At 30.9% G+C, this 20,502-nt stretch overlaps 3 protein-coding genes and 1 non-coding gene across 9 annotated transcripts; 3 read left to right on the forward strand and 1 right to left on the reverse strand.

Annotated features, from left to right (window-relative positions):
• The first annotated feature begins 137 nt into the window (after positions 1–137).
• Positions 138–6,944, forward strand: LOC118045861 (gibberellin 2-beta-dioxygenase 8). Of its 4 annotated transcripts, none has more exons than XM_035054592.2 (5): positions 138–254; positions 752–844; positions 3,322–3,770; positions 5,803–6,124; positions 6,638–6,944. In XM_035054592.2, exons 3-5 carry the CDS (start codon positions 3,331–3,333, stop codon positions 6,866–6,868), a joined length of 993 nt encoding a protein of 330 aa, XP_034910483.1. In that variant the 5' UTR covers positions 138–254; positions 752–844; positions 3,322–3,330; the 3' UTR covers positions 6,869–6,944. The 4 variants fall into 4 exon arrangements, with proteins under 4 accessions (XP_034910483.1, XP_073268610.1, XP_073268609.1 ...); XM_073412509.1 differs by lacking the exon at positions 138–254 and adding an exon at positions 262–592; XM_073412508.1 differs by lacking the exons at positions 138–254; positions 752–844 and adding an exon at positions 1,388–2,345.
• Positions 4,154–4,227, forward strand: TRNAV-CAC (transfer RNA valine (anticodon CAC)). The gene has a single exon. It is a non-coding gene; the product is annotated as a tRNA-Val (tRNA).
• Positions 6,945–13,977: 7,033 nt separating the features above from the next.
• LOC118045852 (pyruvate, phosphate dikinase regulatory protein 1, chloroplastic-like) lies at positions 13,978–14,723 on the forward strand. Its single transcript, XM_073412620.1, has 3 exons — positions 13,978–14,033; positions 14,192–14,411; positions 14,508–14,723. The coding sequence occupies exons 1-3, from the start codon at positions 13,978–13,980 to the stop codon at positions 14,721–14,723; spliced, it is 492 nt and encodes a 163-aa protein (XP_073268721.1).
• Positions 14,724–17,073: 2,350 nt separating this feature from the next.
• Positions 17,074–20,298, reverse strand: LOC118045862 (uncharacterized). Of its 3 annotated transcripts, none has more exons than XM_035054595.2 (6): positions 19,997–20,298; positions 19,666–19,802; positions 19,252–19,449; positions 18,873–19,002; positions 17,862–18,069; positions 17,074–17,437 (listed from the first exon to the last, which is right to left on the reverse strand). In XM_035054595.2, exons 2-6 carry the CDS (start codon positions 19,690–19,692, stop codon positions 17,395–17,397), a joined length of 606 nt encoding a protein of 201 aa, XP_034910486.1. In that variant the 5' UTR covers positions 19,693–19,802; positions 19,997–20,298; the 3' UTR covers positions 17,074–17,394. The 3 variants fall into 3 exon arrangements, with proteins under 3 accessions (XP_034910486.1, XP_034910484.1, XP_034910485.1); XM_035054593.2 differs by having other exon boundaries at positions 17,074–17,746; positions 19,997–20,295; XM_035054594.2 differs by lacking the exon at positions 19,666–19,802 and having other exon boundaries at positions 17,074–17,746; positions 19,997–20,294.
• Between the last annotated feature and the right edge of the window lie 204 nt (positions 20,299–20,502).

Here is a 20,502-nt window from a genome sequence, read left to right on the forward strand (position 1 = left end):
AAATAGGATAGCCTATATATTCAATTATTAGAAAAAAATATAATATTATTGCAAAGTACTCATGATCTTTTATTAAGAAATTACACTATAGCATCATATATAATTATTTTCTTCCTACAGTATTATGATCATAATAATTATTGATGGTCTAGCTTTTCCTCTCTATAAAATATCTCCCTCCAAGCTTAGTGGTCGACACAACACCCTTTCTCTTACTCCCTCCTTCCCTCTCTCACTCTCTTTCTTTTTCTCATGTAAGTAACATATGATCTTCTCAAATAGCCTCTATGTTATTTTGCCTTTGCTTTCCTTCTCAAAATCTCTTCTTATTGTATAATTCTTCTCTCTTTATAGTTTCTCTATTCAAGTAAAGATCCTTTTGTTTTCATGTCATCATTTTGTATTTGATTTCATGCTTTTGTTTTCTCTATATACCATATCATTCAATATGAATACGGCTGTGTACTACACGATGTATACTTCAAAATACATGGTATTAGCAGATATTTCTCCCTCTTAGCTGAGAAGCACATGTAGGTCGACGTTAATGACCTTTTTTGTGCACTGCCATGCAAGTAATTAACTAGTTTAGGTACTCAGTCAATGCTTCTTAAGCTTATCATTTCCAAAAAAGGATGTTGTTTACTTGCTTTGTGTTTGTCCATTGCTATAACAAACTATATCTTTTATTTCCATTTTGTATAGGATACTGAAGTAATTGGAGTTTCACTTAATTTTCTTGAGAATGCAGAACTCATTCACACCACAAACGATTTAATTCAAGTGCATATCAAGGAAAGCCTAAATAGTGGAATTCAACAGCTTTTTGCCGATTATAAACGAGGTAAGGAAAATGAAACTCATGCACGAGTGCTTTGATTGTGATTTATATGCATGTGTACATAAATCCTCCTCTCTCACGCACACACACTATTAAGACTTAAGTATATCACAAAGGTTGGCTTGTTGGTTTGAGGTATAAGATAAGGATTGTGTGAAAACATGGTTAAATTTCTCCTTTCTTGATGTGCAATAATCCCCCTTTCCTCATTTTTATTGCCTGTCAGCTGGGTTTATAGGCCTCCTTTTCAACCCGCGACTGGCTATATGCTTATCCGGGATTTATTTCACTTGCACAAGGGAGATATAGGCTTGAGTTCCTTGCCATTTAAAAAGAAATGATGTATAAACTATGACAAATTAGTATATACACATGATCATATGGGAATATATATATATATTACAGAATCCATTGAAACTAATTAATATTGGCCCATTACACCAATTACTGATCCTCCTCCTGCTCCTCCTCCTTATGGTGAAGGGTAGAATTTATCACTTTTTTTCTATTACATCGTAGTTAAAATTTGATAGAATCCACCCCCCCCCCCCCAACCCCAATATTGTGACGGGACACACACACACCCCTGGCCATTAACCAGTACAAGCACAAACTAGGCTTCTTAATTAATGTAACAAGAATATGCAAGACTCATAAACTGATTTATTTAATTTGCTGGGTCCATGAAATGTTAGTACAATGACTATACTTGATATGAGACATGAGACAACAACTGTCAACAGGGAAGTTGTTTTCATTTGGGAGATTTTGCTATTTCTTAATTAATTATTGGGTGGTTTTGTATCATTTGCGACATGACCATAGCATTTATTCTGACACTAAAGTCAAGCCGTCAAATTAAAACAAAGCAAATGGGGCCAGGTACCATTTCAGATGCAAACCCTAGGCGCACCATATGCTTTCCATACACAGGAGCAGAGGACATAGTTATAACTCCAAGAGATAGACACAGTAGCTAAGGACTTTTAACTCAATTCTTGGTTTTTTTTTGTGTTTGAATTTTAGAATTTTGGAAGCCATCAAATATAATGGAATGTATATATTTATAAAATCTTCTAAAAGAATTTAATCTTAATTAATATTTAAATTGATTTGAAAATATCTTTCATATGATTAAAAAAGAAGAAAGAAGCATAGCTGTTGTGTTGGTATATAAAATATGAGGTTTACATTCGTTCAAGTTTATTTCCAGATGGTCAAAGACAAATATTGTTATCTTTTATATATATAAACATTTTATGTGGCCACAAAATGTTCTACCATATGTGAGAACAGGGACATATTGTTTAGCCACACAAGCAGCTGAAAGAGCAACTCCCTTTGATGACAATTGTCACTATTTTGTGCTAGGAATTGCCACTTTATAGATAGATATCCATGCCCACAGAAGCATTGCCGACATTTATTTAATAAAGTCCCACCACGATCAATGAGAGCTTCTGATTCGTTTCCCCCTTGGATTTACGTACCTGGCCTTTCTCAAGTGAGGTTTGAAGAGTGCTAGCTAATATTCTTATAATTAAGCAAAAATTCATCATATATATATATATATATATATAGTGAGTTCTAGCATTAATTATTTCTTATATTTGCTCAACTCAGCATCATCTAGTCTATTATTCAGCTTGTTTTTCTTCTAAAAGCACGAAGTTAATAAAGAGAATGAGTAAATAAGATAATTCACAAAATATGAATTTTTTTTTTTAATATAAATTGGTATAAGAATATTTTAACCGTTAAAATAAAGTATAGTTATAGAAATTTAGTGTTTACTTTTTTCTATTTTTTATAAATTGGACTTTGGACTATTTCACAATTTCTCTCTAGTATTTTTCACTATTTTTAAGTGTTTATTTGTCAGATAATATTCATTTTGATTATCTAATATCCCATACGATGTATTTGAGATAAAAAAAAAATACTTTGGACTATTTTACAATTTCTTTCTAATTTTTTTTTTCTTTCTCAGCAACAATTTTCAATCTTTTTTTTTTTAAAAAAAAAAAAATTCAAACCAAACTTATTTATTTTTATGGAATATCATGAGATCAATTTTTCTTACGCAATTTGTGTTCATGCTATATATGAATTTAATAGTTTATTAGAATACTTAGATCTTATACAAAGCATCAAAATATTATTTTTAAGAAAGAAAGAAAGAAAGAAACGAAGCTCATAAGAATAAAATTTAGATATCTTGGAATCCTAGAAAACAAAAAGACATGCAATCGACTGTGCCGACAGAGTCCATTACTTGAAAGGAAACGCCACAACTTTTTCATCGACGACGAAGGGAACAAAAACAAAATGAAAAGGAGAAAACTTTTGTTTCAGCTTTCCTCTCTCTTTGTCCCTATCACTCACCAGCTACCCAGAACACACACATACACCTTTTTATTTTTATTTTTATTTTTCCTAAGCCTTTCTAACATTAATTTACTTGGTACATCTCCTTTCAGGATAAAAGGATGGACATGGACCCACCTTTCCTGGAGACCTACAAGACCCTCTTGGACAAAGCCACAGAAGGTCGTGCTAATGGTCAAAAAGAGGTTGTTATTATTGAGGAATGTGAGCTTCCATTGATTGATCTTGGCCGTTTAAAACTTGGAAAATTGGAGAAAGAACAGTGCAAGTCAGATATTGCTAGGGAATCACAGGAGTGGGGGTTCTTTCAAGTTGTGAATCATGGGATTTCACGTGAGATTTTGGAAAAAATGATGAGCGAACAAGTTAAGGTTTACAGACAACCATTTAATAACAAGAGCAAAGAGTTATTTAATTTCTCTAGTGGGACTTATCGATGGGGGACGCCTACAGCTACTTGCCGTGAGCAGTTGTCATGGTCTGAAGCTTTTCATATTCCTATGAATGACATACCGTTTTCCAATGGTTTCAGTAGTCTCAGGTAATTTCCATTTTTTTTTTCCTTTAATGTTCTGTCCTTCTGCTTCTTCATTTGTTCTTCTCTTTTCTTGGTGTGGAATTTGTGGTTTATTTACCATACCCTTAAAAAAAAGAAAGGGTTATTCTCAAGGTTTAGGATTTATAATTAATTAATTAATTCCGACAATTTTGTTGATATTTTAAAACTTTATTTTATAGAAAGACTTAATGAAATTTGACCATATATGAATGTTTGTAACAATAGAAGGGGATGGAACTATGGAAAAGTAAATTTGCGGATTGTGATGGATCGCAAGGAAAGAAATGGAAAAACACAAGTAAAATCATGAATCACTGCTTAATATAATAACATTAGATAGCAATAATAAGAATCGCAATCAGATAGTCTGGGTGGTGTAGTCGGTTATCACGCTAGTCTCACACACTAGAGGTCCCCGGTTCGAACCCGGGCTCAGACAAATGTTTTTCTTTTACTCTGTGTTAGATTTTTTGCACACAAGAGGGGCCCAGGAAAGTACTGCTTATAACTCACAGCCATACAGCATTAGACCTTTTAGGATAAGCTTATTTCATGTGATGGAGGAGGACTTCTTCCCATCTCTACGTAAATGTGTTAAAACTTTCCTATAATGGTGAGACAATACACAAAACATATACCTCTTTCTTGGTATACAATTAGACAAACAAAGAAACACACACACACACCATCGTCAGCATCAGATCTGCTTTACATAGCTGATGTGATGGAGTGGTACTTCTTCTTATCTCTACGTAAATGTTTCAAAACTTTCCAATAATAGCGAGACAATACACAAATCATACCTCCTTACTTGTAATATAATTAGACAAGCAAAGTAACAAACACCCCATCATCAGCAGTCAGACCTGCTTTACATAGCTGATGTGATGGAGTAGGACTGCTTCTTATCTCTACGTAGATGTCTTGAAACTTTCCTATAATGGTGAGACAATACACAAATCATAGCTCCTTCTTGGTATATAATTAGACAAGCAAAATAACACAAACACCATCATGAGCAATCAGATCTGCTTCACATAGCTGCAAATCTCCGAAAAAAGAAGAAGAAAACAGAGTAGCATTGCATATATATGCGTATATTTTGCATGCATGGCCCGGTATTTCCATCGGCAAAGTCCACACTTACTAACGTGAAGAATGAGCTGTGAATTAATTATCAATCGATAATAGCTTTTGGAACTCGACATGTCTCATTCTATAAGCTCCTGATTTTCACTAGTTTTTGCCTAATGAATCTTGAGTATACATGTTAACAATTAGTTATTTTGTTTCCTGTCGATTGATAGTAATTTATGAAAAAACTTTCAAAATTTCAGAGGTAAGAAAAAAAAATTATCAACAATTTATTATATCGTTTTAATTATTAAAAGAAAACATTTGATTGACCGAAATGAAATTTAGGTAGCGTTTGGGTCTTATATATTTATATATTTAGAAAAATATCATATCAATCAATCATTCTGTCGTTTTGTTAGAAAAATTAATTGATGTAATCGGAATTTTTATATGATTTGAATCCCACACATCCCATATAGATTGTTGTAGAAGAGAGGGTCCACCCAAAATTCAATATATATATATTTTTTTATCATTTTCCTTCTAAAAAAATCCTCTTTTTCCCGTTAGAAAATACTAATATATGTGTGTGTGTGTAATTTCTAAATTTTTCAAAATTCATTATTTTTTTCTTTTTAACAATTCCATTTTTCCCTTGGAATATGATTGATCATAGATGCTTTTCTGTGGTTGTCCCATTTGTTTTCTTTCTTTAAAGTACTTGATGTGGCCTAAAACGAATATATCCATGTCAATAATTAATTAAATGGAAGCTTGCATGCACAATGGAAATACAAAAAAAATTACCCTATCCCTTTTTGATAATTTTCATTTCTCCCATTGAAAAATATTAGTTGATAGGTGAACTGTTTTTTTTTTTTTTTTTTGTCCATTTTGTTAACAAGTTTTTTTTTCCCCTCTTCAAATATACTTCCAGCTCGACAATGGAACAATTTGCTACAACTGTTGCCGATCTAGCACAAAAATTAGCTGCGATTTTGGCAGAGAAGTTAGGGTTCAAATCAAATTTCTTTCAAGAAAACTGCCTGTCAAGCACTTGTTATCTACGAATGAACCGATACCCGCCTTGTCCAATCCCTTCAGAAGTATTTGGCCTTATGCCACACACTGACAGTGACTTTCTCACAATATTGTACCAAGACGAAGTTGGAGGACTGCAACTAGTGAAAGATGGGAAATGGTTCGCTGTCAAGCCTAATCCTGAGGCTCTAATTGTCAACATTGGAGACTTATTCCAGGTAATGGGATCTTTTTTTCTTAATAGGAAATTCAAATGATCTGAGCCACGAATGGTGACACGAATTCTTTAAGTTTTCTAGATTTTCATTATAGTTAAATAGCTTACAAGAATATCGCTTTTTTCTCCTTGGTTATTCTAACTTTATTTATTTTGAAATTCATTCTACTAGTTTTCTTGTCTCTTTTTCAACTTTTGACTACTTTCCATGTTTACATGGGATCAACGTAGTGTTTGGAATTACAATTTAACTATACTTTTAAAAATTTTAAATTTTTTTATTTAATTTCAAATTATTTTTTGTGTGTTTTTAGATTATTTTAACATTAAAAAATAAAAAATATATATATTATTTTAATACATTTACAAATACACTTAAAAAAACAACATTTATCGTTCTTTCAAACATGCACGAATTCCACTTATATGTCCTCATGTGGAAATAAAATTTACCATGAATTGTTACTAGCATGATTCTTTCAGATCTTGAACATGTTGAACATGCATGATGCAGGCTTGGAGCAACGATGTTTATAAGAGTGTCCAACACCGTGTTGTCACAAATCCACGAGTTGAAAGGTTCTCAACAGCGTATTTCTTATGTCCTTCATGTGATACTGAGATACAAAGCTGCTACGAGCCTTCAGTTTATAAGAAATTTAGCTTTAGAATGTATAGACAACAAGTGCAAGATGATGTCAAGAAATTAGGTCGTAAGGTAGGGCTCCCAAGGTTTCGTGTATAATAAATAATTTTTGTGATTAATTAATTAAGTAGGTGTTCCTTTTCTTTTCTACATAAAGAAAATGTACTTCTGGGAAATGAAAATATATAGTTATTAACAGTTTTTAATGTAATTAAATTCTAGCTTTGTAGCGATTAATGAGGTTGCTCAAAACCTCATAAATATTACGGTATTTCAAGGCTAAAAAGATAGCAACGTTGAGAAGGACCGATCGGCCACTACACCTACAAAACAACATTATATGGGTTCAGAAAACTCTCCATATCTTAAATCAACATTGATAGCGAAAGAAAAGAGTCATATTATGTGTATTTGCAGAACAAACCGTAGAGAAAAAGTATAAGATTTTTTTTTCCTAAGGAAGAAAAAATATCTCTTACAAACCTATGTAATATGCCTTGAACCCACGTGTATCCATTTGGATTACTTGAGACATCGACTCACTACAAAAGTTGTTATTATTCTCGGTATGTGACTGTTTGTAAGTGTAATTATAATTTTTTATATTAAAATATATTAAAATGATATTTTTTTTAATTTTTAAAAAATTATATTTAAGTTCAGCACATCAAAAAGATATAAAACATACAAATAAAATTAATTTTTTTTAAAAAATACGGGTACAACTACTTTTTCCAAAGTTCACAAATAGATTATGTATTATTAATGATAATAAAATTATTAATATTTAGAAAATACATGGTCAAGAAACTTTTTTTTTCATTTAATGCATGTATGTTTTACCTTCATGATTGATAGTGAATGTAATCGTTTGATTCAGATGTATTAGGTCCATATAATAAATTTCAAAGAAGAACCAGAATTTCATCTCTGGTTAGTGATTCTTCCACTAGCTAGATAACTTTCATTATAAATATTTGGTTTCTTATGACCAAATAGCATTTATATATCAAAAACTTCCAGCCCATGTGAACTTTTGTTGAAGTTTAAGTTTTAAAATTGAATTTATGGTTAAATCTAGCATAGAGATTTTTTGAAAATAGATTTTTCTATTCTTAAATTAAATTGAATTATTTTTTAAAAAAAATTATATAAATTAATTTGGTTTCTTAATGAAACATGGGACAACAAGCGTTATGGACTACCTATATTGTTCTTAGCTTAACAACCAAAATGGTGAGAAAACATAGTTTTTGAGTTAATTTTTCATCGAACTACTAATTAACATTATGACTCAAAATAATTGATTATGGCTTTAGGTACAAAGGTATAGACTTATTCAGAAGACAGAAAAAAAAATATGAAATGCACTAACAAGTAAATATCTTCATATCTTCTAGCTAGAGTATTTGACTTTTTATAAAGTTTAGCTTTTTATTTCCTTTAATTTCTTTCTCTCTATATAAAGACCTACGTTTCTCTATATAATGTCACTAGCTTTATTAATAAATTTCCTCGATTATTATAAAAATAAAAATAAAAATGCTTGAGAACCAAAATATTTATTGGTGATTCTAAAAGAAACAAAATCTTGTATCGGTTACCCTCTAACAAAATGGATTTCACCCACTTTTGAAGCGCACTCCTTGAGCCTCGAATCTCAAGTTGCATACACACCACATGCACTCTGAACATTGAGCCGCAAACAAAAATTTATGAACAAAAAATAAAGAAATGGGAAATGGTAAATATGTATGCTATGCTATAATAAAAAGTTTTTTAGAGTACATTTGTTTTGTTATTGTAGTTTTTTAAAATATTTTTTATTTAGAAATATATTAAAATATTTTTTTATTTTTAAAATTTTATTTTTAACATTAACACATTAAAATAATATAAAATAACTAATTTAAAAAAAAAAAAAATTTTTGTACCTTAAAAACAAATTGACGGTGCAACATGGAAATAAGCTATGGAAACTTTGCTTAATCTTATTTTCTTATTAAAAAAAATAAAGATTTTGGGTTCAATGTTACATGAAAATTACGAATAAAGTGTGTTTGGAAGTGTGGTTGTTGTTGTTTTTCAAAATATTTTTCACTAAGAAAAGCATGCTAATAATTTTTTTTAAAATTATTTTTGAGATCAGCACATCAAAATGATTTAAAAATATTAAAAACATATTAATTTAAAAATAAAAAAATTTTAAATTTTTTCAAAAATACTTTTTAAATTAAAAACACTCTCACATCAAAAATAAAGTTTCGGGATTTACACGGCATTCTCAATACTTCTAAAAATTTATAATATCCTGAGTGTGATGTTTTGACGAGACCTTTCGACAGGCTGTGTCATAACTAATATATATAGGCCCAGGTGTAAATTTTGTTGGCTTGCGCTGATTTTTATGTTGGTTTAAATATCTATGCCTACAAATACCAAGTAAATTAAGATAACGTTTGTTAACGCGGCAGCGGTCACATTTTGAAGAAATCATAATTTTATGTTGTTTGGTTAAAATGAAAAGCAGTGTTTTTAGTTGATGGGACCCACCTAAAATTACACAAAAACACAGGTAGGGAGAAGCAAGTTATACCTTCTTTTTGCCGGCACTGTTAACTTTTATTAAGTTAACAGTGCAGAGTGAATTAATTTCACTCTGCACTGTTCACTTAACAAAAGTGAGCAGTGTGCAGAGTGAATAATTCACTCTGTACACTTGTTTGCACTGTTTATATAAACAGTAAAAATTTAATTTTTAAAAAAATATGTTTTATTAAAAAAAAAATTAATATTTAATATTATTCAATAATACTGTATAAATTAGAAGGAAATCGCATGATGGTGTAGCCTTTACAAAATTACAATATTTAAATTAAAAATCATTAGTATATATATATATATATATATATATATATATATATATATATATATATATATTAATTATTTTATAACCTCAATTTGAAAAACATTTTTTTAACCAAACACATTAAACTACTTTTTCTTTAACCTCAATTTCAACCACAGTTTTAACCAAACACCTATTTTTTCAAACCAACCTCAACTAAAAGTATTTTTTATAAAACAACTTTTTTTCAAACCATAACCACAAAAGCTACCGCAATACCAAAACACACTAAGAAGACATCTTGGAAATATTAGAATAAGTTAACAACCAAAGAACAATTTTAACATTCAGAGGAGACATCTTGGAAATTTTTAAACTTTAAAATAGTATTTCAAGATAAGAAAAAACAAAAAACAGTAAAGATATAAAGGACATGTTTTCTTATATAGAAAATACATAAAATTATATTAAATTTATTTTATATTTCTATCTTTTAACTAAACATGTTTCTTTTTTTTTTTTTAAATAGCTCTTTTATCCTAAGTGATTTATTCACTAAAGTGTGGAACTAACCAAAGCAAGAGGTTTCTGGCACCTCTAATTGGTAAGTAAATATTTTAGAGTTTTTGCATGATATATATGGATACCAACATGAGTATGCCGCTCTACCCCTTAAATGTTTTTTAAGTAAGACTCTCTTCAACCTCTTAAAATATTTGTTAAATGTGGGTTCATTCTTTCTAGATTAACCTTTGCCTTTTAAAAATTTTCTAAGTAGGGGTGTTAATAGGGATTTGTTACCATTAACCTCTTAAAATATTTTCTAAATACAGACTCATATTTCTTGAGTTTCTCTCTTTCTCTTGAAAATTTTCTAAATATAGGTGTCGATAGGATTTCGCTCCCTGCAATCTTATAGAATGCTTTCTAAGTATAGACTTGCCTTGCTTGAGTTCCCCTTTACTCTTTAGAAATTTTTTAAGTATAAATATCGATAGGGATTCGCTACCTTTATAATCTTAAATATTTTCTAAATATAGGTTCATTCTTTATGGTTTCACCTCACTCTCTTGAAAACTTTTTTAAGCATAAGTTTATTTATGGTTCACCTCTACATACTTAGAAATTTTATTTTTCAAATCCCTACACATAGGCTCTCTGCCGTCTTAACCAAGGTTTTCACCCCACTTCCCACACAAAACAAAATCGACAAACTTGTCATACTGGGTACTTTTACAAGTCTTTGCATATAAATATCACAAAGATTTGGAGGGCTACTAATAAACCTAAATTTAAATACAATAAAAAAAACCCCTTATAAAACTCATCTTTTTGGGGTACAACTACATTTTGGATTCTACTCTTTTTATACCCATCAGGTATATACAAATTCTTCAAAGACTTACCATACTTCAATCGATATAAATGTTGTGTAAGAGATAGTATGAGAATGTTCTTTTAGGGCCCATCATATTCACATTCAGAGATATTTTTTCTCATTAATACATATGTCAGAGATATTTTATCTCATTAATACATGTCACCAGGGATATTTCTCATCAACATTAATACATATGTTATAGATTTTTTTTTTTTATATACTATCAGGGCAATATAACACTTTATCACATTCTCTCTATAAAAAAGACCTGTGGACTATAAATAGACCTTGAGTCCTTTAAACAAAATGTTTAGAATCTTCATTCTCCACTTGATATTTATTTTTTGAGTATCTCTTTATAATATTATTATATTTTTTCTCAAATAAAGCATTGACTTGTCTTTTGCAAGTATAGACACTTGTCTTCAATCATCTTAACTAAAAAGAATATATAGATGAGATTATCAGAATTAAAAAATTAATTGATTATTCAAAAGATAAATTTTACACCCAAACTACTTGGAATTTTTATAACATCATAAGTTCCTTTTTTTTTTTTTCATTAAGGTAACGTTATTTTAAAAAAATTGTGATTTATATTAATGATTCATTAAACGGATCCGGGAAGCGTTCGTTTTCTTGTCATTTCTATTTGATAATTTTCCTTGTTTTGCTTTTCTTGAAAAGTATGAAGGGACAAGTAATTTGTGCGGTCTTTCCTTTCGTTAACAATGTTTTTTTCCCCAAGAATAAATATCTTGTTCGATAATGGAAACAGCTTGCTGTCATTGTTCTAACATAGATGGGAAACTGTTTGCTTTCGAGTGGAGGGTATGATAATTAACATTGAGTGATTGATACCGATGATGGAAAATTTTCTCCATGGGAAGTAATATATGAATTTAATTTGACTTTAACCTATTATTTATTTTCATTATCTTGTCATGGGATTCTCGGGGTATAAAAAAAATTTGGTTGATGTTCAGTTTTATAAAAATAAATTTGATTTTATTGATTCAAAAATATTACAAATACAGGGATCCAAATTGACAATACAAGTGTAACAAAGGGTTTTATTAACTATTCAAATTGAGCCTCTTTTTTTTTTTCCTTAAGATTTTGTCAAACTTTGTTTTTGATCTTTTTAGTTTGAAAATCTTTCATTTTAGTCCAAGACTTTATTTTCTTTATATATAAGTTATTTTGCTTGGAAATTATTCATTTTAGTCCATGACTTCATTTTCTTTACATATATGTCCTTGGATTTGAGAGAGTAGAGAAAAAGTTATTGAAAAATGGTGGATAAGAGAGAAGATGTTTGGTTGGCCATATTTTGGTATTAAATAATTTTATTTGATGAGAGAAGTTCAATAATGATGGGTTTTTTTTCTTATAATGATCATGCCTAAAAAAGTATAATGGGGTATTTTTGGTTTTTCTTATTCAGTTAATTTTTAATTTTTTAGGTGATTTTAGGGTGTTTCGAAGTTGATAAGTGATTTCATAGATGTTTGTATGGTATGTTTTAGATGTTTTTATGTGAAAACGACTTTAAATTTGTGCTTTTAGGGTCTAAAATTTTAAACCTGATTTTACAGTACTGAAGATGATCGCAAAACATAATAGCAGGCGACATGTCACCTATCACTACAAAGACCTCTTGCACAATAAAAAAAGGATAGAAAAAAAAATTAAAAAAGAAACCTAGCTGGCATAAGCTTAAGCTTTTTAGGTAAGGTCGGACACGTGAGCCTGGTCTAAAAAGCCCACTCGCCCAAGCCCTTTGTAGAGAGCTAGTTGTGCTAGGTTACCTAGGGTCACACTTATGAACTTTTTTTTGTTATGTTAATCTATGTTTATTTTTATTTATTAAATTCTAAAATGGTAAAGAATATATTTTATTTATTATTTTATTAAATCCATTTAATTTTTATTTTTTTGGGAGTATGATTTTCTTAAAGCCTAACATTATTTTCTTTTATTTTATATGGTTGACAACATATATTTTTATTATCATATAATTAAAAACACAATTATTTTAGAATAATAATGTTATTAAGCCAATAAGGTCTATAAAGATGTCGTTTGTCAATATTTAAAAAAATATATATACTTTTTAAATATAAAATTTTGAGTTCATAATGAAAATTCTACTTGCAATTACAAAAAATATTAGCGATATGTTTGCATATGTTTTTTACATTAAAAAATATAGTCAGAATCACAAAGAAGTGTGAGCCTATTACCTAGGTGTCATCTAATTGGTTCATTTTTTTATGTTAATGTAATTGGTTCATTAATTATATATGACATTAATAAATAGTTTTTACATAAAAAAATTAGACCCTCATAATAGATAAATAATGTTCTTAAACTGAATTATATGACTCGAAGACTTAAAAATGTGAAAGGATTTAAATATTGGGATTTAAAAAGGTTTTAAATTATTTTAGAAGAGAATAGTGTTGTAATATTGAGAGAAAGGTTGCTGTGTCACAATTCAATAGAGTGAGGCTTGCTAATCATGTAATTTGCAGTTGAGCAACTTAGGCTCTCTTTTTTGGTCATGAACGTAAGATCATTCATCTAGTTTGTTAGCGCGATTTCTTGGCCCCTCAATGGAACCGATTCTATAAATGCTTAGTGTTGCTGAATAAATTATCCAACACATGAGGGATTTTGAATAATTAAGACAAATAGAAGAGCAAAATGATAAATTAAACACAAAATTATGTCCACTATTAATCTAGCGAGGCAACAGTGCCCTGTTATATAACTAATATTTATAACGAATTTGTGCCATCCAGCAGAGTTCTTTCTCTGTACTTGTTCATCTGTGGCACCAATATAATAAAAATTTGGAATGAAATTCGTCTTATACTGCAAATTTTCTTGGTTCATGAACAAATATTTCCATATTTGGCTAAAAACAATGAAATTTCGGCTAATTAGTTGTTGGACATGTTAAGCATCGTAAGTATGTTTGTAAGAGTGACAATATTGTTGAAGAGGTTCAATCTCAAGATTTTTAGAAAGTAAGAAGATATGGATTAGTATATGCATGTTACATTAAAAAAATATATATAGTTAGGGGAATGGCTAGATAATTTGACTGGGATTATCGTAGCAAGCACGAAGTTTTCTAGTGTTTTTCGATTTTTTGGTGAAGTTTCTTAAACTAATTATGTTGCAGTGATGATCAGATTGATGATGCGGAGAGGTTAATGGAGATAATAAAACAAGCAGCAAAGGAAGGTGCAATGGAAGTCTACACGTTAGCTGATCCTTCAATGGCTGAATCTGCTAAACTAGCCTGTAAGTTATTGGGCATCCCAGCAACTGATGTAATAGGCCCAATAACAGAAGCTATTGCTTCTCATCTTGATGTCTTGCCTTCTGGTCTTCCTCGTGGAGCACCTGGCTGGAATTTTCCTCTTTAAGAGGATTATTTTCAACGAAAAGAAGCCATTGAATTCACTATTAAACAGGGTGATGGGGTATTACCTCAGAACTTGAACAAGGATGACATTGTTCTTGCTGGAGTTCCTCGTACTGGGAAGACGCCATTGTCGATATATTTGCCACAGAATGGACATAAAGTGGCAAATGTGCGTATTGTAAAGGATGTAGAATTGCCGAAAAGCCTTTTTGAAGTTGACCCAGAAAAAGATACTATCAATGCTATCAAGGGCGGAGCCAGGAATTTTTACTATCCTAGGCTATGATATAAATACATATAATTTATTTTTTAAAATCAATTATTCACTCGAATATATAAATTTGCTAGATTAACAGTAAAGTTTTAATTCAAATACATAACACAAAATATATAAAACATAAAATTTAAAGCATTTAAAATTCAAAATAAAAATAAATCATACCATCAAAGTTGCACCTTTCGATGTTTTGTAGAATATAATTCATCTATGATCGAATCCGAATCAATATCTTCAACAAGCTCTCATTCAATGTAAATCATCAAAGAATCTACTAAGAACTCCTCTTTTATTTTATTACTAAGCATAATTTTAACATGTTCCACTATCCCATTACTGAATCTAAAATTTAATTATTTCAATTAAAAATCTATTGTTGAGTTAAATAAATTATAATGATAACGTTGGTTAACAGTCACTGAACCTTGTTATTGATATGAATGATCTGTAACCTTTTTATACGAAGCATTCATATGTGGAACACAATTAATCGCAATTATTATTATTTTTAACCCAAATTTTTCATGCTTCAACCCTCTTTGGTGATATATAGTTAGTTTATTTTTGGGTTTCAAAAATATTTTTTTAAAAAATAAATTTGGTTTTTGCTTCAAATTAATTTTTTAGTGTTTTCAGATTGTTTTGATGTGCTGATATCAAAACTGATTTTTTTTTAAATTTTTTTGATATATTTTTAAATAAAAAATATTTTAAAAAGTAATCACTACCACAAACACCATTAATGAAACAAAACATATTTTACAATTAATTAAGTATAAAAATAATTATTTTCCACATGTTGTAATTATATTAGTGTGTCCTTACTTTTGTCTATACTCCTTTTCTTTATATAATTTTGTGTTTAGAAAGCCTCACAAATCATAAAGGTTTAATTGTTCAAACGTATACTCCTTTTATTTATTTATTGGATAAAACATTATTTGTTACCTAGGCTACAGTCCACCTGAGCCTTGTACAAGGCTCCGCCCTTGAATGCTATAGTGTAAACGACGATAAGGAAAGCGAGGCAAAGAGTCTAGGTTTCGGTGAGGAAGTGAGGAGTAACTATTCAGAGATGGATTATATATGTCGGAGAGGAGTTGAAATTTGCTCCCAGGATCTTCGCACAGAATCCTGTTTGGTCAGTAAGTGGTAATTTGGTTCAATTTTCAAATGTTCAACTCATTGGAAACTTTAAAGATATGCTAGTGATTGATTCTTGATGGTGTTTTTTACTTGTTTGCCATTGCAGAAGTGACAGGAAAGCAATTGAAGAAACATCAGCAGTTATATTGAGGATATATCATGATCGGCAACACAAATGTTCAACGCCACGAATCACCAAGCGCTGTTAATCGAAAACATAGCCATACATGTCCGACGACTGGCCTGAAAGTATTTGGATCATGGAATCACCTGCTAAATCCATGAGTTATTGCATGTCAAATATTTATATTAAATAGTATCATTTTTTTTTTGTTTTTGTAAAAATAGTTATTATTATTGACACCCATGTTTATCAAGTCAACCAATGATTAAAAAATTTAGTCAAGTTTGATTAAAAACATAACCCATGTCAGGCTTCGTGTTTTGAGTTTTTTTAGTCAACTTATCAGGCTGGATTTAACCACTATGATTGAAAATTAAAATTAATAAATATGTATTCAAGGAATGAGATACAGATATGGTAATGTTGAGAATGCAGCAAAGAGGTATACCTCTTCTGTCTTTGTGATTACCGAAAGTTTTCGTTTTTCACCTTAAAAACCATACTAAATAGATCAGTAGAACTGCCGCCTATTTTCTTCTGCTGAAGCCAATGTCACTTTTGTATCAATTGTACAAATGAAAGTGTATTGAGAAAATGGTAATCTTTTGTAAATCTTGAACTCTAGACATCTCTGTTCTAGTGCATGATTTGAAAATTATCTGGAGAAAAACAGCTTTAATTAAGAGAAAGTGGTAATCTTTTGTCATCCTTTAGTGTCATGAATGTTCATTACAAGAGACTTATTATTATTATTATTTCCCATGTGATCTCTGCTGTTGTGCAACTGGCCAGATATCATGTGTTTTGTTGTCTGCATCAGACTCATACTTGTAAAATATTATATTACCTTTTCCCCTCCACTAATCCAGATACAAGAATCATTTAGGAGATTGCTGTCACTTCGTAAATGATATCGGTGACAGCTATTTGAGATTTCCCTTGTTATTTGTCTTAACACCTTTCTCTTCGCTCTTTTATTCTTGAATTTTGAGTGAGCATTCAGATTATTCAATGTTAGGCATTGGTGTTAATGTTCATTTGTAGGCCTTTTTTTTCTTCCTGAGCTACTCCATGACTGCACATAGGGGGTAAAAGGTGAAAAGATTCAGGTGCGCATGCTTCTGCGCACAGAAATTATCTTATTGCCTTTAATCTTACGGATGAGTGCTGTCTTGATCTTGTTTCACTCACATGAAAGCCATGTACAACAAAATGGCAACTAAGTGGGATTGCCAAAAGAGCAAACAGAATGAAAGCATGGGGAGCCAAAATAAAGGTTGAAAGACATCGAAAGTAACTATCTGATCCTCCATTAGGCTGTGTAGGGTTGCACAAGAGACCACATAAGGTAACACATCATGTTTCTCTTCCATACTTCTTTAAAGAAGATTCCTCGTCCATGTCATACCACTATATGCTCTCTCGTCTGCATCTGTAAGATTTTAGTAAGTCCCTGAAAGGAGTTGAGCAGTGCTGACTATAGAATCCGTGGTTTTGGAAAGTTGTTGGTTAGTGTTTTCCATCACCTTGTCTTCTCTATTATATGGCAAAGCTTCTTTGAAAAGAAGCCTATTCTTGCAAAAAGGATGCTCATCATCAACTAATTACATTCATCTCTAATTCAGTGTATACACTAATTATTTCCCTTCTATGAGAACGTGGTGCATAATGTTGCTGGTTTCAATCAAGGGAATTATCAATTGCATTGAGCTTCCCAATTGAAAGAGTGAGGTATATCAGCAACATTGTTCCCATACTTGACCTGTTGAGATGAAAATACATTTAGCACATCAAGTGTGCTAAAATAAAGTGCCTGTAGACAAGCATAATGACATATGTTTGATCTTTTGGAGCTTTTTTAATGGTTGGTAACTTACAGTGTGGCAAAGAAGAAAAGAACCCTTTTGGGATCAAGGACCCATGAAGGTGAAGACCGCTTGAAACTATTTCTCCTAATGCATCTACTTTCTGGAGTGGCATTCATGTTGCCGGTCGTGATTGTGATTTGATGATGAAGTTGTGGGCTACTGGAATGATCTGTCGTCCCTACCGTTACCACCGCTGCCTTTTCTGGCGTGCTAGGCCCTATTAAAGCAGTTACAGATTAGTAAATACCATGTCTATATACATGTAAAACAATTTGATTTTTTGGTGTGTAGCATTTTCATCAACTTTCCAAAAATAAGTGCACATGCCTTCAACAATGGACAAACAAAAAAATGGATGATGCTCTGTAATCTGTACTCCATGTTAAATTAGTTAAACCCACCATTGTTTCAATTCGGTTGTTGAACACTCCATGGTTGACAAAATTGTTTGGTAACATTTCACTTTCACTAATCCTAACTATTGGCTCCATTAACAGCAGTAGAACGGGTTTGTTCTGAGCAAATACTCTTTTGCTTATCTAGGACACCTAACCTTCAACAGTTAAACCTAAGTTTCTCGTCCTCTCTCTATTAAACTCACCTTGGCAACATGTTAATGAAGGCAAGGAAAAGGGCTACCTAGAACAAATATCAGTAGTGCACATCAAGCTGCCCTCTCATAGATGGAATTTACCCTCCCAAAATTGGAGCTATTAGATATTATTGAAGACTTTTTACAAAATAACACCAATGATGTTAATCTTGATTTGTTGTTTCTGATGTTTGGTTGTGAATTGCATAAACTAGATGTACAGAAGGGTAAAAACAAAACTAACGATAGAGAATTTGGAAAACTACTAAATTGACTTGTCTAAAAATTCCTAGAATACTTATTTTGAATGAGTCTTCTATCGTTGAAGCAAAGTGACAACATGGATCTTATTATAATGATAACAGAAGCATAATCGACATGATGTGACCACAAAACTAAATTCAGTGTCTCTAATGCAAAAATGATACCTCTAGGTGAAGCTGAAGCAACAATAGCATCTCTATCACTAACAGAAAGATGAGAAAGATTAGAATTTATCTTCTTCTCGCCGCCTCCGCCCCCCCGCGGTGACCCTTTTCTGGAATGGCTCCTCTGCAACTTTTTTCATTCAAAACAAAATCATTAAAAAGGAAACCAAATTATTCAAACAAAATAGATCAAATTACTAATCTTCTATTGGAATCAATAAAGCATATAGATAACGATGATTTGACAAAAAAGACAATGGATTGCGATGGCATGCGTGTTGCTGAATCAACTACAAGGAAAATTATCCACAAGTAGACAAAAGGAGGGAAAAGAGAGAAGAAAAAAGGAAAAGTGAAAGAAAAAGTAGAAGAAACTCACTGTGATCCTTGAATTTGTATTGATATCTTTATTCATGCCGTGAGAGAATCTTTCCATGTCAATAACAAAGCTATCTGATTTCTCCTTTGTGCATTGAAATCCATTTATATGATCTAAGACTGAGATTTTTTGTGCTTCCATATGTTCTTCTAATGCGAACCCGCCACCCCCACCAGCTTCACTTGATGAATCCATATCCTAATCCAAAATCAAGAACCCAAAAATTAGAAAGGAAAAATATAAGTTATTCAGTTGAAGAAAGAGACAGCATGTATGAACAAGACAAACAAGTAAAACTATAAAATAAACATTAAAAAAAGACAGACTCAAAAACCAATAAAACACTTGCAAATTTTGAAATTTACAAGGGATTATTATTGAGAGAAAACCCATGTAGAAAAAAAAAGAGCTTACCAACTTTGGATTATCCGCCATTTCCATCACTTTCTTGGGAAAAAAATATAGATAGAAAAGAAAATAAAGCAGAGTGTTTTATATATAGTAGTGTCACAAATTGCGTATCCAATGGATCAATAATCACTATCCACCACCTGATTAAGAGAAAATAAAGAGACACCCTTGTGCAAGTCAAAACTTAGAAAAACATTATTTCTCGTACAAAAAAAATCAAAAATAGAAAATTTTAAGACAAACTAAGGTAACAACTACAAAGACTTGTTCTTTTTTTATTTATTATATTTTTCAACTACTATATAGTTGATTAAGAAAAAATGAACGCACAAACCTTAGCTAGCCCAGATAGACTTTGTTAGTCAAGAGTAGATATTGCATCTCCTTCAACAAAACCCTGTTGGAATTCAGTATGGAAAGGGGAGATACATGCATGTATGCACAGTTTCAGTCTTTGTAGTTAAACTGACCTTTAACTACTGTGTTTTTTCTTATATTAAGAGAGAGAGAGTATCTTTCCTTCTCTCTTCTTTCTTGGGATTGAGAGGAATTCTGTTCAAAACAGAAGAGGGAGGAACAGAGGAGAAGTAGGAATATGGTCATGTGCTGGTGTTTGTAAAGAACGAAATGAGAAAAGCAGGGGAGTTGTAAATGGGGAGGGTTTTTTTTTCTTTGGTATTTATACTATAAATTTTTAAAAAGTGATGTTGTTGTTTGTATTTTAGTCATTGTTGTGAATTTTTAAATTAGGTGAGTAGGTTTTTAAAGAATATATAAAGACATCAGAAAATTTAAATCTTTTGGGTTGAGGATTTGCTTTTCCTATTATTCTCTAGGTTG

This window comes from Populus alba, chromosome 11 (genome assembly GCF_005239225.2).
Source record: "Populus alba chromosome 11, ASM523922v2, whole genome shotgun sequence".
NCBI classification, from domain to species: Eukaryota; Viridiplantae; Streptophyta; class Magnoliopsida; order Malpighiales; family Salicaceae; genus Populus; species Populus alba.